Genomic DNA, 19,053 nt, shown 5'->3' on the forward strand with positions numbered 1-19,053 from the left:
CCCCTCATCACCACCACCGCCACCGATCCCACCCCCCTCATCACCACCACTGCTGCCACCGATCCCACCCCCCTCATCACCACCACCGCTGCCACCGATTCCACCCCCCTCACCACCACCACTGCTGCCACAGATCCCACCCCCCTCACCACCGATCCCACCCCCCTCACCACCACCACCGCTGCCACCGATCCCACCCCCCTCACCACCACCAGTAATATATCACCATCGCAATAAGTGGACTGTTTTTGATAATTGCTCCACTTTTACCTGGAATTTGCTCTTATGTACAGTATGTATCCATCTATATATATATATATATATATATATATATATATATATATATATATATATATATATATATATAACACTATGTCATTTCATATCTGTCTTATCTACATATAATACATGCTTCACATGTGCTTTAAAATGCATGGTTTTCCCTTTTAGGAATAGGAAAATAATAACGCTATGTTGTTGGGCCGGTATAATAATGCTATGGGGCTAGTATGAAATTATTTCCAGGGCTGGTTTTTATTCCCAGTCCGGCCCTGGGCACCGGACGTATTGCTGGGGGGGGGGTGGGGTTCCCATCTGACGTCGCTGGGGGCGGTGACTGACGCACGCACCGTCCGACTCAGTCACCATCCCGCCCGTTCCGCCGCCGTCAGTGAAGAGAGGAGCAGCGCGTCGGAGTGTGGAGTGACGGGAGTCAAGCCAGCGATCCAGCCCATTGCCCAGGACAGCAGGTAAGTGATTGAAGCCGCTGCAGTGGGTAAGTAGCAGTGCTGTGCCATGCCTGTACATACTGTGACATGCCTATACCTACTGTGCCATGCCTGTACATATACCTACTGTGCCATGCCTGTACCTACTGTGCCATGCCTGTACCTACTACTATGCCATGCCTGTACATACTGTGCCATGCCTGTACATACTGTGCCATGCCTGTACATACTGTGCCATGCCTATACCTACTGTGCCATGCCTATACCCACTGTGCCATGCCTGTACCTACTGTGCCATGCCTATACCATCACCTGTGCCATGCCTATACCTACTGTGCCATGCCTATACCAATCCCTCCCTTTATACAAGATGAGCTGATGGTCTTTGGGTTGATTTTGAGGATGATGATGCTGGTATCTCTGCATTGAAAGGGGGCATGCTGGTATCTCTGCATTGAAATGGGGCATGCTGGCATCTCTGCATTGAAAGGGGGCATGCAGGCATCTCTGCATTGAAAGGGGGCATGCAGGCATCTCTGCATTGAAAGGGGGCATGCAGGCATCTCTGCATTGAAAGGGGGCATGCAGGCATCTCTGCATTGAAAGGGGGCATGCAGGCATCTCTGCATTGAAAGGGGGCATGCAGGCATCTCTGCATTGAAAGGGGGCATGCTGGCAACTTCGCATTGAAAGGGGGCTTGCTGGCATCTCTGAATTGAAAGGGGGCTTGCTGGCATCTCTGAATTGAAAGGGGGCTTGCTAGCATCTCTGAATTGAAAGGGGGCTTGCTGGCATCTCTGAATTGAAAGGGGGCTTGCTGGCATCTCTGAATTGAAAGGGGGCTTGCTGGCATCTCTGCATTGAAAGGGGGCATGCTGGCATCTCTGCATTGAAAGGGGGCATGCTGGCATCTCTGAATTGAAAGGGGACATGCTGGCAACTTCGCATTGAAAGGGGGCATGCTGGCATCTCTGAATTGAAAGGGGGCATGCTGGCATCTCTGCATTGAAAGGGGGCATTCTGGCATCTCTGCATTGAAAGGGGGCATTCTGGCATCTCTGCATTGAAAAGGGGCATGCTGGTATCTCTGCATTGAAGGCTGCACGCTGGTCTCTCTGCATTGAAAGGGGGCACGCTATACCTTAATTCTGTAGCTCTTTAAAATTCAATTACAAGCAAGTGGGTCCCGAAAAAAATCTGTATTCATAAGTGGGTCTCGGCCCAAAAAAGTTTGGGAAGCCCTGCAATAGAGTATATAGTGCAGTAGTATGTAATGTACAATATAGAGTATATAGTGCAGGGGTCAGGAGTATAAAGTGCAGGGGTTAGGAATATGTAATGTACAACAGAGTATATAGTGCAGGGGTCAGGAGTATGTAATGTACAACATAGAGTATATAGTGCAGGAGTATGTAATGTACAATATAGAGTATATAGTGCAGGAGTATGTAATGTACAATATAGATGATAAAGTGCAGGGGTCAGGAGTATGTAATGTAAACCATAGAGTATAGAGTGCAGGGGTCAGGAGTACGTAATGTACAACATAGAGTATATAGTGCAGGGGTCAGGTGTATGTATGGTACAACACAGAGAATATAGTGCAGGGGTCAGGAGTATGTAATGTACAACAGAATATATAGTACAGGGGTCAGGAGTACGTAATGTACCAACATATATAGTGCAGGGTCATATGAATGTAATCTACAACATAGAGTATATAGTGCAGGGTCAGGTGTATGTATTGTACAATATAGAGTATATAGTGCAGGGGTCAGGAGTGTGTAATGTAGTGCAGGGGTCAGGAGTGTGTAATGTACACCATAGAGTATATAGTGCAGGAGTATGTAATGTACACCATAGAGTATATAGTGCAGGGGTCAGGAGTGTGTAATGTACAACATAGAGTATGTAGTGCAGGGGTCAGGAGTATGTAATGTACAACATAGAGTATGTAGTGCAGATGCCATGGCAGATCACTTACAGATTCTGCAGATCAATGTCTACTCTCACAGTGTCAGTACCTATCAACCGACTGAGCAACACTGTAAGCACATTCCCAAATTTCAGTGCGTCCTCCGAGTGAGTCACCAGGCCCTCCTTATAGACCGGCCTTCTTCATGACTCCCTCCAGCAAGGGGCCTCCCCTGGGTCTCCTCCTTGGCACAGCTTCCTCCAGACCAGGCAGGATAGCTTCACAACCACTACAGCACATGTTAGGCCCCAAAACAGGCTAATCGACCAAACAGCAGAGCTCCATCCAGCAGCCCCTCCCTACACCTCATCCCAGGGGAAGAGAGCGAGCACATGGCCTGTCCCAAATATTTATTTCCTCCCCCAGCATGCACCAGTGACATAAACCTCCTACTGGATTGGCTGACGGAAAATATAAATATTTGTAATGTAAGACATTAAACCCAAAGAAAATATTTATTATATTGCAGCTTATCGATTCTTAGATGTGATGTTAGTTTTCCTTTTTAGGATTTCTTATATGTTCATCTGGTGATCTGGCCAGTAAATCTGTTCTATAAAAAGCTCCAACTCTAAAGCAGAATGTATCAGTTACTGGGATGGGGCAGACCATTTACCAATGACAGGGGTGCTTACAATGATCAGCTTTTATTTAGTCTTGTAACCTTTATCCCAAAGGAAAAAACTGTTTGCTGTAACTGATTATAAAGTTTTAACTTATGTAGGAGGATTTGTTTCATCTCTGTGTATCCCCTGAGGCCAATCACTTCACTGGGTATATGGAGGGTTTACACCCACTCTAAATGTTCACATGAGACAAGTTGCAGAGGTCCCACACCGCTGCCTCCCATCTCCTGAGACTGCACTCAGTGACTTGGGTGTGAGACTATACAGACATATCCCTCCACCCGGCACAGCCAGCAAATAACAGAGCAAGTAACCCCGGGAAAATTGTTCTGTCAGAGATCTTACTAGACCCAGGCATGGGGCAGAAAACCCGAAGAACAAACCCCAGGTGCCTAGGTCTGGTAACACCTATAGTGAAAATCAACATTACGCTTCCAGCTGAAACCCAGAATCTCCATAAATCCAGTCTAGAGACATAAATTGTGTCTGCAGCACAGAGAAGGAAGATTATCCGAGAGAAATACAGGAATACAGAACGGGGAACACAGCTCAGGAAAGTGACCAGGGGATTACAGGCTGATATCACCCAGTCCCCGCCCTACTCTGGACCAATCAGTGAGCAGTATGGGTGGAGGAATGTATTTAGTGTTAATGACCCACCTGTGCTGATCTCTGTAGGAGTGTCCTCCTCTATAAATGTCCCCGTTATTCCGTCCTCCTCCATAGACTGCTGATCATCCCTCACATACGTCTCTTCAATCTCAACTTTCATATCAATTGGATCTCCACTCTAAACCAAGAAAATGAGAGAAAATATCATCAGAAAACTATAAGGTCACTTAAAAAATCCACACATCATCTCCATGAGTCCATGTTCTAGATTCTCAGTCTGCTCCACCAACCTTGTAACAGTGAGGGATGGTGTGACCTTCCTGTGTGGAATCCCGGGAATACAGAGGACGGGGACATCTCTCTGGTGGGTTCCTGGTATTAGGTGGCTCCATCATATCCTTGTGTCCTGAAAACTCCTCCATCACTCCATACTCCTCATCCTCCTCTTTATACTCTTCTTTAACATCAATATTATCATCCCCGAGGTTTCCACTCTAAATATATAATAAAACATTCATTGTAACAAATATACTGTATATAAATCATTACTACCAATAATTGTCACTCATCTACCTGATGATGGTGAGGGATGGTGTGACCTTCCTGTGTGGAATCCCGGGAATACAGAGGACGGGGACATCTCTCTGGTGGGTTTCTGTAGCTGGATGACTCCACCATGGTGTCCTGGTACAGATCTTTGCGTTCCTTTACAAACTCTGACTCCCCCATCACCCCATCCTCATCATCCTCCTCTTTTATCTCTTCTTTAACCTCAACTTTAGAATCTCTCAGGTTTCCACTCTGAATATATAATAAAAATGACATCAATGGTAACAATGCAGATAATGTACAGATCCTAATGATACTATCAGTGATTGTTCCTCATCTACCTGATGATGGTGAGGGACGGTGTGACCTTCCTGTGTGGAATCCCGGGAATACAGAGGACGGGGACATCTCTCTGATGGGTTCCCATTACTGGATCCATCTGTAGGAAACACACACACTGACTGAATACATTGTTTCTATGTGTTTATCAGATGATGGGGGATCTAGGTGGACCCTCCGTACTGCTCTCTCCTTTACAATAAAGTCTCCTCTTACCCGGTGATGTGAGGGGCGGCTGATTCTCCATCATGGCGTCCTTGTAGAGATCCTTGTGTCCTTCTAAATACTCCCACTCCTCCATGGAGAAATAGACAGTGACATCCTGACACCTTATAGGAACCTGACACACACAATGATACAGTCACCATCCAGACACATCCCTTGTCTGTTACTGGATAATGTCCCAGAATTCCCAGCACCGCTCACCTCTCCTCCATGATCTCTCTGGTGACTTCTAGAATCTTCTTTGTATTTCTCTATTCTATCAGGGAGGGAGGTGGAGGCAATGTGATGGTCATATGATCTCCAGACTTCACAGGAGGAAAACTCTAGATCTGAACACAAATAGTAAAATCAAATGAAATTCCCAGAATCCTCCTCACCTCACCATTCAGGTTTCCATTTGATTAAAGCCCCACCTCAGACTGAGGTATAATTTACCCACACAGGACCCCCACACTGCGCAGGGTAAAAGTTTGTTGCAGGCATTCTGACATCATTACATACAATGCAGGACCAACAGTCCCACTTTGCTAATGAGGATGCCAAGGGTCCGCCCGCATCCTAAGAGCATGAAAAAAAAAGGCCAGATGGAGGGACATTGGGGGAGGAGCTGTGAGGTCAGTGTGATGTCATAGGACATATAGACTCTGAATGGAGGGACATTTAGATGGGGAGATTTGAGGGGTCCTCTATATGAGGCTCCTGTGCAAACCAAATCATTGTTCCCGGGTGCCTCCCACTTCTCCTAAAATGAAGAGTGAACTTTGACCTTTACCATACAGAGATCTGTCAAGAATGTGTGAAAGTAATCTCTCATGTGAGCAGGTGACATGCGGAGGAACGGAGTGTAAATAGCAGACACTTTCATCCAGAGCTCCTAATGGTGGGGATGGATTTTGCTGCATGCTGGTGCCAACTTTCCACCCCCCAGGGTCACCGCAGGGGTGGAGAAAAGCTGTGTAAGAGGATATGGAGGAGAGATGAGGAGGAGATCCAGGAATCAGGATAAAGGTCAGGACAAGCAACAGACGAGCGCATCCAAGAGATGAAGCTGGGGTCACTACACAGAAAATCAATCCAAGGAAACAACAGGCAGGACGAGGAATAGCAAGAAGGAGCTCAGAGACAAATGAGAATATTGCTCAGCCAATGGGAGATTATCTCAGCATGACTTACATAATGAAGAAGATGAGGGGGAGGGGAGGAATTCACTTAAGGTGACCATAGATACATGGAAATTCAGCTGGTTCAGCAGGGATCGGTCACATTTCCATCCACGTGTGGTCACTGCCGGATAAAAGTCACTCGATCAGCAGGTGCAGCCAATAGCTTCATCACTGATCTGTGTATTCTGAGAGCGGAGGAGCGCCCTCCATTGCCAGAATACAATAGTGCAGCCAGGAGGATCCCCCCCATCCACCTCCTAGGTAAGGATGGGGGAATCGCTTCAGTTTTTTTTCACTCATCACTCTGGCTGAATGATAAAACGGAACCATGTATGGCCAGCTTTATACAGCAAGATATATTATTCATCAACTGATCCCCCTGAAGGGGTTAATCTACGTATTACCTCCTCTGCCGCGCCAATTCCTGCATTGTCTTCTCTTTCTGTCCTACCAAATGGAATGTACTGTCAGAATCTGACATCACTTCCTGTCTGCATTCCATAGAGACTTCCTGTCTGGGTAGAAGTGAGATCACCACCTTGTGGAGCTCAGAGGAACTGCAGCCCTGAGAACCGTCTGGTAGTGTGAACACGGCCTTGTGCTGTGTGTGTATGTACTGTATATCCTTCCCCTTTCTCTCCTACCTGAGTGTGTATGAAGAGGCGGAGCTCCTGCTGGAACAGCGGTTGGAGGAGGAAGCCGAGTCTAGGAGGGAGACTGACAGAAAGCGCAGCAGACGTGAAGGATGTTTGTGACTCTGGTAGATGAAAAGCTGGGAGTCATATTGCTCTGGTGAGTGGGGAAGCACTACTAAGGAGGCGCCCTCACCATCACGTGTGTAAGAGGTGGAAGAAGGCGTGGCTACACTACAGCTGGCACAGTTGGGAGCACGGAGAACTTTCACACCTTATCAACTTTTCATTCATTTGTGGACTTTTATGGAGCAACAGAACTTTGTTGAATTAGATGCAAAGTGGAAGCAGTGGACTTGCAGAGAACACTATATTGAGCACAAAATATTGTATGATTACATGAATTTGCACAGGTTTTTATTGTAAAGAAAATATTATAAGATTAACGAAGTAGGTGCTAAGTGGAAGCAGTGGATCTGCAGGGAACAGCATCTTGAGCACAAAGCACTTTATGTTGTATATGAATTTGCACATGGATCAGTTTACTTCATGTATTGATAAACACCATAAGATGAATGAAGTAGGTGTAAATTTGGACCTAGGGAACACAAGGGAGGTGGAGTGGGAATCCTCCTATCCTCACAGAGCACCTTCCAGGTTCTCCACTCTCCTCCCTCTCATCATTTGAAGCTCACTGTATACGTCTATTTTCTCCAATCTCCTCTAGAATTGCTGTGATTTATCGCCCCGCTGGACCGGTATTACCTTTCCTTGATGACCTCTCTGCCTGGCTGCCCTACTTTCTCTCTTCTGAAATCCCCACAATCATTCTCAGCGACTTCAACATCCCTGTTACTACGAACACTTCTGCTACTTCCAAACTTCTCAGTCTAACCTCCTCATTTGGCCTGAAGCAATGGATACACAATGGATAGAGGCTTCTACTCACTCTGGTGACAACACCCTCAGCCTTGTATTCTCCCACCTATGCACTCCATGCAACCTCTCCAACAATCCTCTCCCTCCCTAAACACCACTAGGGATGGGCGAACAGTTTGGGTGGAGGATAACTTCACCATTCACCCAAATTTTCTGTGCGCTCGGTGTTTTCATTTCTTTTACTATTTACATCCCGCCGAGCGCACAGTCAATAGGTTGTTAAAAAGCAAAATTGGGAAGCCGGCCACTGCATCCCTAACAACGAATGAGTCATAAGCTGTCAGTGGGCTTCCCCACTGACAGCAGAATGTAAAAAAAAATAAAAATTTGCCGGCAAGAAAAAAATCGACGTGGGGTCCCCCAAAATTTATACCAGGCCCTTTGGGTCTGGCATGAATTTTAAGGGGAAATCCATGCCAAAATGTAAAAAACAAATGGCATGAGGTCCCCCCAAAATCTATACCCGACCCTTATCCGAGCATGCAGCCTGGCAGGTCAGGAAAGGGGGGGACAAGCGAGTGCCCCCACCTGAATCATACCAGGCTACATACCCTCAACATGGGGGGTGCTTTGGGGCAGGGGGGGCTCAGCTCCCCGCCCCAAAGCACCTTGTTCCTATGTTGATGGGGACAAGGGCCTCTTCCCCACAACCTTGGCCTGTGGTTGTGGGGGTCTGCAGGCAGGGGGCTTATCAGAATCAAGAAGCCCCCTTTAACAAGGGGGCCCCCAGATTCCACCCCCGATGTGAATGAGTTTGGGGTACATTGTAAAAATAAATGAGGCTAGGAGCCCATTTTTCACAATTCCTTTTATAGAAAAAATCTACATCTCCAATGTAGATCCATCGTCATTCACGACGCCCAGTGCACCTCTGGACCCCAAAAAAAAAAAAAACACTCCGCCCTCAAGGAATAACAGTCTGACAGTACTTAAAAAGGTAAGGAGTAGGGCCACCTGGTGACATCATCTGGTGGCCCGCCCCCTTGTGATGTAACTGACTGGTGCATGCTGGATCAGTGACATTATAAGGGGCATGGCCACCAGGTGACATCACATGGTGGCTCTGCCCCTTACCTATTTAAAAACTGTCACCCGGCGGAGCAGACATTCAACAGTCAGCCTTCCTTGTAGGCAGGGTTTTTTTTATTTTTTTGGGTTGACGGTGCAGCGGTCATTGTGATTGAAGATGGATCTACATCAGGGGACATTGGTTTTTTATTTTATTTTTTTTAATAAAGGATTTTTAAAAAAACGGACTCATGTCTTTATTATTGACACTTTTTTTTGGTAATTGAGGGCCAGGATCTGGGGGCCCCCTTTTTCAAGGGGGCTTCCAGATTCCGATAAGCCCCCTGCCCCAAAGCACCCCCCTATGTTGATGGCATGTGGCCTGGTATGGTTTGGGGGACACTCACTTGTCCCCTGTCCTGGCCTGCCAGGCTGCATGCTTGGATAAGGGTCTGGTATGGATTTTGGGGGGAAAGATATGCCATTTAAAAAAAAAAATGGCACGGGGCTTCCCCTCAAAATCTATACCAGACCCTTATCCAAGGATGTAGCCTTTTTCTGGCCTGGTATGGATGGTGGGGGCACCACGCAGTTTTTTTCCCCATTTTTTATTTTCTTTGCCAACAATTATTTTTTTTACATTCAGCTGTCTGCGGGGAAGCCTGCTGACAGCTGATGACTCATTTGTTGTTAAGGACACCGTGCGCCGGTTTCCCGGCCAACAACCTATTGACTGTGCACTCGGCGGGATGTAAATAGTAAAACAAATAGAAGAAACACAGAGCACGCAAAATATTTGGGTGTTTTGGCGAACACCTGAAGGGGCCATTTCGGGCTGAAGTTATGCTCAGTCCAAACCACTCGCCCATCCCTAGTGGTGTTTAGAGAGAGGTAGAAGATTGTTGGAGAGGTTGCATGGAGTGCATAGGTGGGAGAATACAAGGCTGAGGGTGTTGTCACCAGAGTGAGTAGAAGCCTCTATCCATTGTGCACCCATTTCTTCAAGCCAAATGAGGAGGTTAGACTGAGAAGTTTGGAAGTAGCAGAAGTGTTTGTAGTAACAGGGATGTTGAAGTCAACGAGAATGATTGTGGGGATTTCAAAGGGCCTGGTATGGACCGAGGAGGGACCCCCCCCCCAATTGTTATTATTTTTAACAACAATGGCTGGGAAAATCAATTTAAATTTAATTTTTTTTTTTCTTTATAAATGTCAGTTTTGCTGTAGCAGGTTCTATACACAGTACAGATGCACCACTTTATAGGCAGACTAAGGGGACTCCCCATGCACTATATTTAAAGGAATTTTTATTTTTGTTTTTTTTTTTTCATTGTAAGCATTAATTAAAATCACTGCTCCTTTAAAAATGATATTTTGTAAAAAAATAAATAAATAAATAAATAAATTTGCATTGATAGTATCAAAAATGAAAAAATTGTTAAAAAAAAGAAAAACATGCACAGAGAAATTTCTGGTGTTGGGCGAACACCCAAATGGACGATGTTTAAGCCGAACCATTTACCCATCCCTGCTCCCTGGTTATCTCCCTCCTCATTGACTTACCTTTACATATGCTATCCCTCCTTCAGCCCATCATGAATGCTCCTGCCAGACTCCTCCACCTTACAAACCACTCAGCATCTGCTACCCCTCTCTGCCAATTCCTCCATTGGCTGCCACTCACCCAACAAATTTATATTAAAAATACTAACAGTAGCTTACAAAGCCATCCACAACTCTGCCCCCAGCTACACCACTAACCTGGTCTCAATATGCCAACCAAATCATCCTCTTTGATCCTCCCAATATCTTCTGCTTTCTAGTTCACTTGTCACCTCCTCCCATCTCCATGACTTCTCCCGACCCTCTCCTATGCTGTGGAACTCCCTATCCCAATCTGTCGACTATCTCTTACTCTATCCACCTTTAGGTGTTCACTGAAAACTCATCTCTTCAGAGAAGCCTATTCTGCCCCCACCTAACAACTGTACTTTTATTTTCTCCATCAGTCTATCCCCACAGTTATTACCTTTTGGATCACTTGACCCCCCCCCCCCTCCTAGATTGTAAGCTCTAATGAGCAGGACCCTCCGATTCCTCCTGTATTGAATTTTATTGTAATTGTACTGTTTGCCCTAACATTGTAGAGCCTGTGCAAACTGTTGGAACTTTATAAATCCTGTATAATAATAATAATAATATATGACTGCCTAGTCCAGCCTCTCTCAGCCAGGGTTCCTCCAAAGGTTCCTAGGGGCTCCTTGTCACTTCCTTGGGCTGTATATGGAATTGTCACCTACCAGCCGTTTCTGGATACTGAAGTCTGTCATCATTGCACGACACACACAATTTTTTTTTATTCAATATATTTTTTATTCTAACTTTAAGTTTAACAAGAGTGCAAAAAAAAGAGAACAAAATGGTAAAGGAAGAAATCCAATTGGTCATGAAAATGACTTGTCTGGAATGTGGAGGTGGAGTCGGTAATAATTTGTGTACAATACAATACACAACGTGTTACATTATTATAACAAAGTATTGTAGAAAAGATCACACCATAGAAAATGGGGGAAAGGAGAAAATAAACCCGGATATGAAGGTGACATTTGTGTACGAGGAACACCTTAACAATTACCACTATTTTATTCTCCAGGGCCTCTGCTTTCAGAAAATATATGTTTGGGGGTTTTATCTAATCTTCAGGCCCAAAATCTGCATTTTACCATGTGTGCAAAAATAATGCAAACACAGCACTGGCAGTGAAAGGGTTAATGTGAGCTAGATGGGATCACTCTGCTGGGGTCACATTAGAGCTCCCCCTAGCTGCAGCCTGGTAATAACATTGCTAGGAGGTCTATTCATTTATCTGCTACATACTTCCCATCTTTATATAAACGTCTCCTGATATTTAGGGGGAAATATTGGAACATTTACATAGCAATTCTCTCAGTGACAATGCATGTACATTCCTTCTGTGTGATTGGGGAAACAATGAATGTTATTAGGGGATTTGCTGTGCTGGTTGAAGATTTTTCATTGATATAAAATGGAAAATGTTGCATTTGGACACTAGATGGCGCTAATTGCTATGATACTGAGGCCGTCTAAAGGAATTAGGAATTTTTAGTTTTAAATCAATAGTTGGTTTAATCCTGTGGTTTTATTTTGTTTAAGTCCTTCAGTGTGTACAGTACTCATAAATGCATGGGTATGATCTCGGGTAACTAAGGGGTCTATGCAAAAAATATTTTGGATGAGTGTGACAAGCATGTGTCCAGCCTTGACAAATTCTGGCCATATTCTAATAAACACAGTGATTTCCTATAATCGTCAGCTCCAACTAGTGGCCATAATGAGGTATTAGTTCCTAAACACCTCAATCAGGAAAAATAGATCAATACCCCATTATGGCCACTAGATGGACCCAATGATCATAGGAAATCACTGAATGAAATAAAATAAGACCAACATTTGTCATATTTGTTCATCTATTTAATAAAAAATAAACATGTAAGTGAAGTGGTAACTATTGAGCCAATCACTTCATCAAACCACACATAATATCTCCCTTCAAAGGGAAAACAAAAATTATTTACAGAAAATCAAACAGTATAAATATTTTCCAACCAATAACCTCCACCCAGACAAGATATGTAGAAATATAAAGACAAGCGGTGTTACCTCTCGTGCCGCACTCCGCCAAGCCACCCAAACCCACACAGGGGCAAAGGAAAGAAGTTCTCGCCTAGTTTATCTCCGAGTTCTCCTTCCCTCCTGTTGGGGGATGGGAGAAGGATGGACTGAAGACAGAGAGACATGCTTCGGGGTCACCACTGGTAAGTAGAGCCTTGAAATGAAGGACATCAACTTCAGAATTTCTGTCTTGTCTGTGTAAAGTTTACTGATAAAGATATATGGGATCGATCTCACAGCTTCTAGCTCTGTAACCCGCTATATCATTATCAGTAACCGTCACACAGACAAGCAAGACATTCTGAAGGTGAGTCCTTCATTTCACAGCTCTACTTACCACTCTACACCCCAAAATTTACTCAGCCAATGAAAAGCCAACACGGTACAACACTTCATCCATGTCTCTGGTCATCTCTCATCTCCTTATCAACTGTTTCTTACATGATGAAGATCAGCCATGGAGTATATCTGAAGTGTATATCAGGGTGTGCTTCTTCCCCACATGTCCACCAACATTCATATAGAAGACATTTCCCACACTCAAGGCCCTAATACACCTCAAGGGTTGTGTGGGATCCCTGGTGTACAGGAAGACAGGACTTCAGTGAGGAACAATTCCCTTATTTAGGACAGGAAAGTCACGTCTTTCCTGTGTGAGATCTCTGATGTGTGTTTAGATTGGACTTCTGTGAAAAACATTTCCCACACTCAGGACAAGAATACGGCTTCTCCCCCGTGTGAGTTCTCTGATGTGTGTAAAGATTGGACTTCCGTGAAAAACATTTCTCACACTCAGGACAGGAATACGGCTTCTCCCCCGTGTGAGATCTCTGATGTTTGTAAAGATCGGACTTCAGTGAAAAACGTTTCCCACACTCAGGACAGGAATGTGGCTTCTCTCCTGTGTGAGATCTCTGATGTATGTAAAGATTGAACTTCCGTGAAAAAGATTTTCCGCACTCAGGACAGGAATACGGCTTCTCCCCTGTGTGAGACCTCTGATGTTTGTAAAGAGAGGACTTCTCTGAAAAACATTTCCCACACTCAGGACAGGAATACGGCTTCTCCCCTGTGTGAGATCTCTGATGTGTGTAAAGATTGGACTTCTGTGAAAAACATTTCCCACACTCAGGACAGGAAAACGGCTTCTCTACCATGTGAGAACTTTTATGCACATTAAAATGGCATTTAAAATGGAAACACTTCCCGCACTCAGTACGGGAAAACCTCTTATCTGTTGGAAGGATGGCACCGTCCCTCACTGTCTGAGGTTCCTCAGGATAAGAGGAATACGATGGTCCGGCACTGTCCCTCACAGTCTGAGGTTCCTCAGGATAAGAGGAATACGATGGTCTGGCACCGTCCCTCACAGTCTGAGGTTCCTCAGGATAAGAGGAAAACGATGGTCCATCTACACTGTGTGGTGTCGGATGGACATTTGAGGTAGCCGGGTTTTCTCCTGGACTATACTGTGTGATGTCCTCATCTTCTACTTTACAGTCTGGAGACAAAGTGAGACAATCCTCTGAGGTTTTCCTCATCTCCCGTCCATCTTCTAAAATAGAAATACAAAGATTATTACTAGACATCAGCAGATTGGTTCCCCTGAACCAGGACTCCGCCCACATCAGGCAGCTTTGTCTCTGAGGCTCTTACAATTCCACCCTCAAGGTAACTAGTAAATGGTAGAGGGTGACTAGGTGACCCAGGAGCCACACATCAAGTCAAGACCTGCTGTATGATTGTAAATGGCAGTCTCAGTCTGGACCTACGCCAGGCCACGCCTTGATGTGCGGGACACCTACTCACTATCTACCGATATAAAATGTCCAGCTGGTAGGAAATGGGTGTAACAAAAGAGAATTCATATTATGTGTAAATATAGCAGTGGGTAGAGGGGGGAGAGCAGAAGTCAGGACTATGTAATGTACAACATAGAGTATATAGTGCAGGGGTCCGGAGTATGAAATGTACAACATAGAGTATATAGTGTAGGGGTCAGGAGTATGTAATGTACAACATAGAGTATATAGGGCAGGGGTCAGGAGTATGTAATGTACAACATAGAGTACATAGTGCAGGGGTCAGGAGTACGTAATGTACAACATACAGTATATAATGCAGGGGTCAGGAGTATGTAATGTACAACATAGAGTATATAGTGCAGGGGTCAGGAGTATGTAATATACAATATAAATTATACAGTGTAAGGGTCAGGACTCATAAGTCAGGCACAGCCAGTGAACAGCAGAGTAAGTAACCCCAGGAGAATTGTTCTATCAGAGAGCTTACTTGACCTGGGCATGGGGAAGGAAATCTAAAGCACATATGCCAGGCATTGGGCACTAATCTGCATGATTAGCCCGCAAATCCCTACTAGCACAAATCCCGCCCGACCCCCAAAAAAATTCTCCCCCTAGTACAAATTCCCCCCTTTACCATATCACCTATTCTAGTACAAGCCCCCCAAAATTGACCCTCCTCGCACAAATCCCCTTCTCCCACCCCCTCCAAACACAAATCACCCATGAATCACCACTTCTAGCACACACCCAAATGTCCTTTCCTATAACAATTCTTAGCCCCCTGCTGCTCCTTAAATTCCTCCTCGCAACACAGATCCCTTCCCACAGCAATTTCCTTGTGGTGCCCCCCCCCCCCCACCTCGCATGATACCACAGTGCCCAGGGCAGCCATCCCTCCTGCCCACCCCTTGTCCTGACCCTGACCCCAGGTGCCTAGATCTAGTAGCTCCTCTGGTGAAAATGAACATTTTGCTGCCAGCTGAACCCCAGAATCTCCATAAATCCAGTCTAGAGACATAAATTGTGTCAGCAGCACAGAGAAGGAAGATTATCCGAGAGAAATACAGGAATACAGGACGGGGAACACAGCTCAGGAAAGTGACCAGGGTATTACAGGCTGATGTCACCCAGTCCCCGCCCTACTCTGGACCAATCAGTGAGCAGTATGGGTGGAGGAATGTATTTAGTGTTAATGACCCACCTGTGCTGATCTCTGTAGGAGTGTCCTCCTCTATAAATGTCCCCGTTATTCCATCCTCCTCCATAGACTGCTGATCATCGCTCACATACGTCTCTTCTTCTTCTGCTTTAACCTCAAATTCTATATCGATTGGATCTCCACTCTAAATCAAGAAAATAATAGAAGAGGTCATCTGTAAAACATAAGCTTCAATATTGTGACATCACATTTAAAAAAACCACTTCAATGAGTCCATGTTCTAGATGTTCCGTCCCACCAACCTTGTAACATTGAGGGATGGTGTGATCTTCCTGTGTGGAATCCCGGGAATACAGAGGAAGGGGACATCTCTCTGGTGGGTTCCCATTACTGGATCCATCTGTAGGAAACACACACACTGACTGAATACATTGTTTCTATGTGTTTATCAGATGATGGGGGATCTAGGTGGAGCCTCCGTACTGCTCTCTCCTTTACAATAAAGTCTCCTCTTACCCGGTGATGTGAGGGGCGGCTGATTCTCCATCATGACGTCCTTGTAGAGATCCTTGTGTCCTTCTAAATACTCCCACTCCTCCATGGAGAAATAGACAGTGACATCCTGACACCTTATAGGAACCTGACACACACAATGATACAGTCACCATCCAGACACATCCCTTGTCTGTTACTGGATAATGTCCCAGAATTCCCAGCACCGCTCACCTCTCCTGTCAGCAGCTCCATCATCTTCTTGGTGACTTCTAGAATCTTCTGCATGTTGTGTCTCTCAGGTTTTAGGGAGTCACATGGAGGCACTGTGATGGTCATATGATCAACTGACTTCAGAAGAAGAAATCTCTGTATTGAGGAAGCAATAGGAATATCATGTTAGAGTCCCAGAATCCTCCTCACCTCTCCGGTCAGGTCTGTGTTTTATTAATAGAGATAAGAGTGATGTCATGTGACCTCCCAGAATCCTCCTCACCTCTCCGGTCAGCAGGTAGATGATCTCCAGGGTGAGGTTTAGTATCTTCTCAGTCATGTGACTCCGGTCCTCCTCCATCCTCATTGGTGCCATCATTTGATCTATACAGGTCTCTTTGTAGATATATAATTTTGGGAAATTAAAATAAGAATTATTTGGATGGTATTGGTCACACAATAATAGGATGGGGATGTGAGGGTGGTAATAGGAGAGTTGCTGTACATTTAAGAACTACTCTCCCCATGAGAACACATTTAATCTGGACTGTTATGGATTTGTTACATCTTGGAGGACCTTGGACCCTCTTAGCCTGCCAGATCAGAATTTCCCTTTTCTCTGTTGGATTTGTTTGGTTTCTGAGCTGGTTTGCAGCTGAAACAGAACTCCTCTAAGAACAAGTGCTCACCAACGAATGAAGGAATTCCCTTCTTCATCTCACATAATATTCCAGAACAAATCACATGACCAGTGGGACAATAAGATGGTTAAGATTTCCAGTTCTCTAAGGTCTGAAAAATAAGTGCAGGTGGGGTGGGAGGACAATCATAGACCCCCCTCTGTCCCTCAGAGTCCCCTGAGCCCTCCAGCCCCCTATTCCCTCAGAGCCCTTTAGCCTGACTAACCTCTCAAGGCTCACAGAGTCCTTCAGATACATTACACTTTCAGAGACCCCTATAGTCTTCCAGCTTCACTAAACCCTCACATCCCCTCAGCTCCTCTACTTCCCTCAGAGCCCTCAGTATTTTCCTCCCTCTGACACCAATGATGGAACATCTTCTTCATGGCAGGCTGGGGAATGTTTTCTTCCTCCTGACCAGCAATGTAAGGGGCTCCATACTCCTGACCCCTGCACTCCATCATTGTGTTGGCTGCATATTGTAATGATTGCCCATTCGCTGCCTGTGTTGTGTAATAATTGCCCTTTGTAGGCCATGTATGGTCAGGATTAGAGATGAGCTCAGGCGTGTTCAAGTTTGCACGTACCCGATCCCGCCAGAAAGCGACACTGCAGTCCACTAATCACAGGCAGTTAACATTTACTGATCTGTGCAGCTGCGGATCGGGAAATGTCTCACTGCCTGTGATTAGCGGAGTGCAGTGTCGGCTTCCTGGCGGGATCGGGCACGTGCAAACTCGAACACGCCCGAGCCCATCTCTAGTCAGGATGGTCATTGTCTTGTATATTTATTGTCAGTGCTGTTTTTTTTAGAGGAACATATTACTAGAATTTATCTCCAAAATGAAGAGAATGTTCCGGCCCCGAAAGTGGGGAAATCTTCTGCCCCTGAAAGGGTTAATCTAGGCTTCCACACTATATATGTGTGTATCATCATCTGCTGGAGATAAAAGATGTCACAGTGACTATGGAGGAAGAGGACAGACATGACGGGGGGTTACTGGGTGTAAATAGAAAATAAGATCTTATTACTCCCTCTGCTGCAACTTCCAGCAATGTCTCCTCTCTACTTCCTCCCAACTCACCTCTCACCCGGAACTTCCTGTCTGTACCTGACATCACTTCCTGTCTGTATTCCATAGAGACTTCCTGTCTGGGTAGAAGCGATATTACCACCTTGTGGAGCTCAGAGGAACTGCAGCCCTGAGAAACGTCTTGCAGTGTGAACACAGGCTTGTGCTGTGTGTATGTATTAGTGATCGACCGATATCGGTTTTTCGTTGCCGATACTGATATTTTGCCGATCGCATATCGGTATCGGCCGATATTTTCAAACATGTAAAATTTTGCCCAAAAAACACGAAATTCGACTCAAATCTCTTAATAAACATGTGAATCTTTATTTATTTACATTTTTAACATAAAGTGCTTGTTCTTCACACCTTAACTGCATAAAAACTGATTGGAAATCTTCAATTGCAGGGACATTTGCTTTGCATTTCACAACATCTGATTGTGCATTATGCATAATAAAGTGCTGCAGTAGTGGACTTACTCACTGCAATATGTTACTGCAGTACAGTCAGTGCAAAACTGTTCGAAAAAAAGCTAGGCAACAACAGCTACACAAAAAATACACATTCACAGTGGATTGGATGGACTGGAGTCAGTGGAGGACCACCTCTGCAGTAAGGCACTGACTGCAACTAATGCAGTGCAGTCAGTGCAAAACTGCTAGCAAAAGAGCAAGGCAACAGCTACACATGTCACAGTGGATTGGACTGGGCTGGAGTCAGTGGAGGACTACCTCTGTCTGCATTATGGCACTCACTGCAACTACTGCAGTCAGTGCAAAACTGCTAGAAAAAAGCTAGGCAACAACTGGACAGTGGATTGATTGGAGTCACTCAGTGGACTACCTCTGCAGTAGGGCACTCACTGAAACTACAGCAGTCAGTGCAAAACTGCTAGAAAAAAAAGCTAGGCAACAGCTAGACAGTGGATTGGATTGGATTGGAGTCACTCAGCGGACTACCTCTGCAGTAGGGCACTCACTGCAACTACAGCACTCCCCAGAGGGCAGGGCTACACGTATAAGATTGGAGCACCAGCACCTTTATTGCTATTTAGCACATCACTGAAGATACCTTTGATTTTTTTTATGAACTTGGCACTTTATGCATTTCAATATATTTATTTATTGGCCACCATTTGA

General features: G+C 45.1%; 3 protein-coding genes and 1 pseudogene across 4 annotated transcripts in view; 1 reads left to right on the forward strand and 3 right to left on the reverse strand.

Annotated features, from left to right (window-relative positions):
• LOC309550274 (uncharacterized protein) overlaps positions 1-19,053 on the reverse strand; it is a gene marked incomplete at both ends in the record, with an annotated part of 1,476,097 nt that overhangs the window by 737,262 nt on the left and 719,782 nt on the right.
• Positions 1-19,053, forward strand: part of LOC309549916 (uncharacterized protein) — a gene marked incomplete at its 3' end in the record, with an annotated part of 179,893 nt that overhangs the window by 67,665 nt on the left and 93,175 nt on the right. The gene's annotated exons all lie outside the window — the stretch shown is intronic.
• The window catches only part of LOC309549919, a 44,215-nt pseudogene that overhangs the window by 9,859 nt on the left and 15,303 nt on the right, over positions 1-19,053 (reverse strand). The window contains exon 3 of the transcript in view: positions 13,132-13,639. The product of the transcript in view is annotated as an uncharacterized misc_RNA (transcript). The remainder of the gene's footprint in view (positions 1-13,131; positions 13,640-19,053) is intronic.
• Positions 15,434-16,557, reverse strand: LOC309549920 (uncharacterized protein; the record flags this gene model as incomplete). Its single annotated transcript, XM_082250407.1, has 5 exons — positions 16,369-16,557; positions 16,180-16,292; positions 15,970-16,093; positions 15,756-15,853; positions 15,434-15,637 (listed from the first exon to the last, which is right to left on the reverse strand). The coding sequence occupies exons 1-5, from the start codon at positions 16,535-16,537 to the stop codon at positions 15,434-15,436; spliced, it is 708 nt and encodes a 235-aa protein (XP_082106533.1). The 5' UTR covers positions 16,538-16,557.

This window comes from Pelophylax lessonae, assembly GCF_965119305.1.
Source record: "Pelophylax lessonae genome assembly, chromosome: 3".
Taxonomy (NCBI): domain Eukaryota; kingdom Metazoa; phylum Chordata; class Amphibia; order Anura; family Ranidae; genus Pelophylax; species Pelophylax lessonae.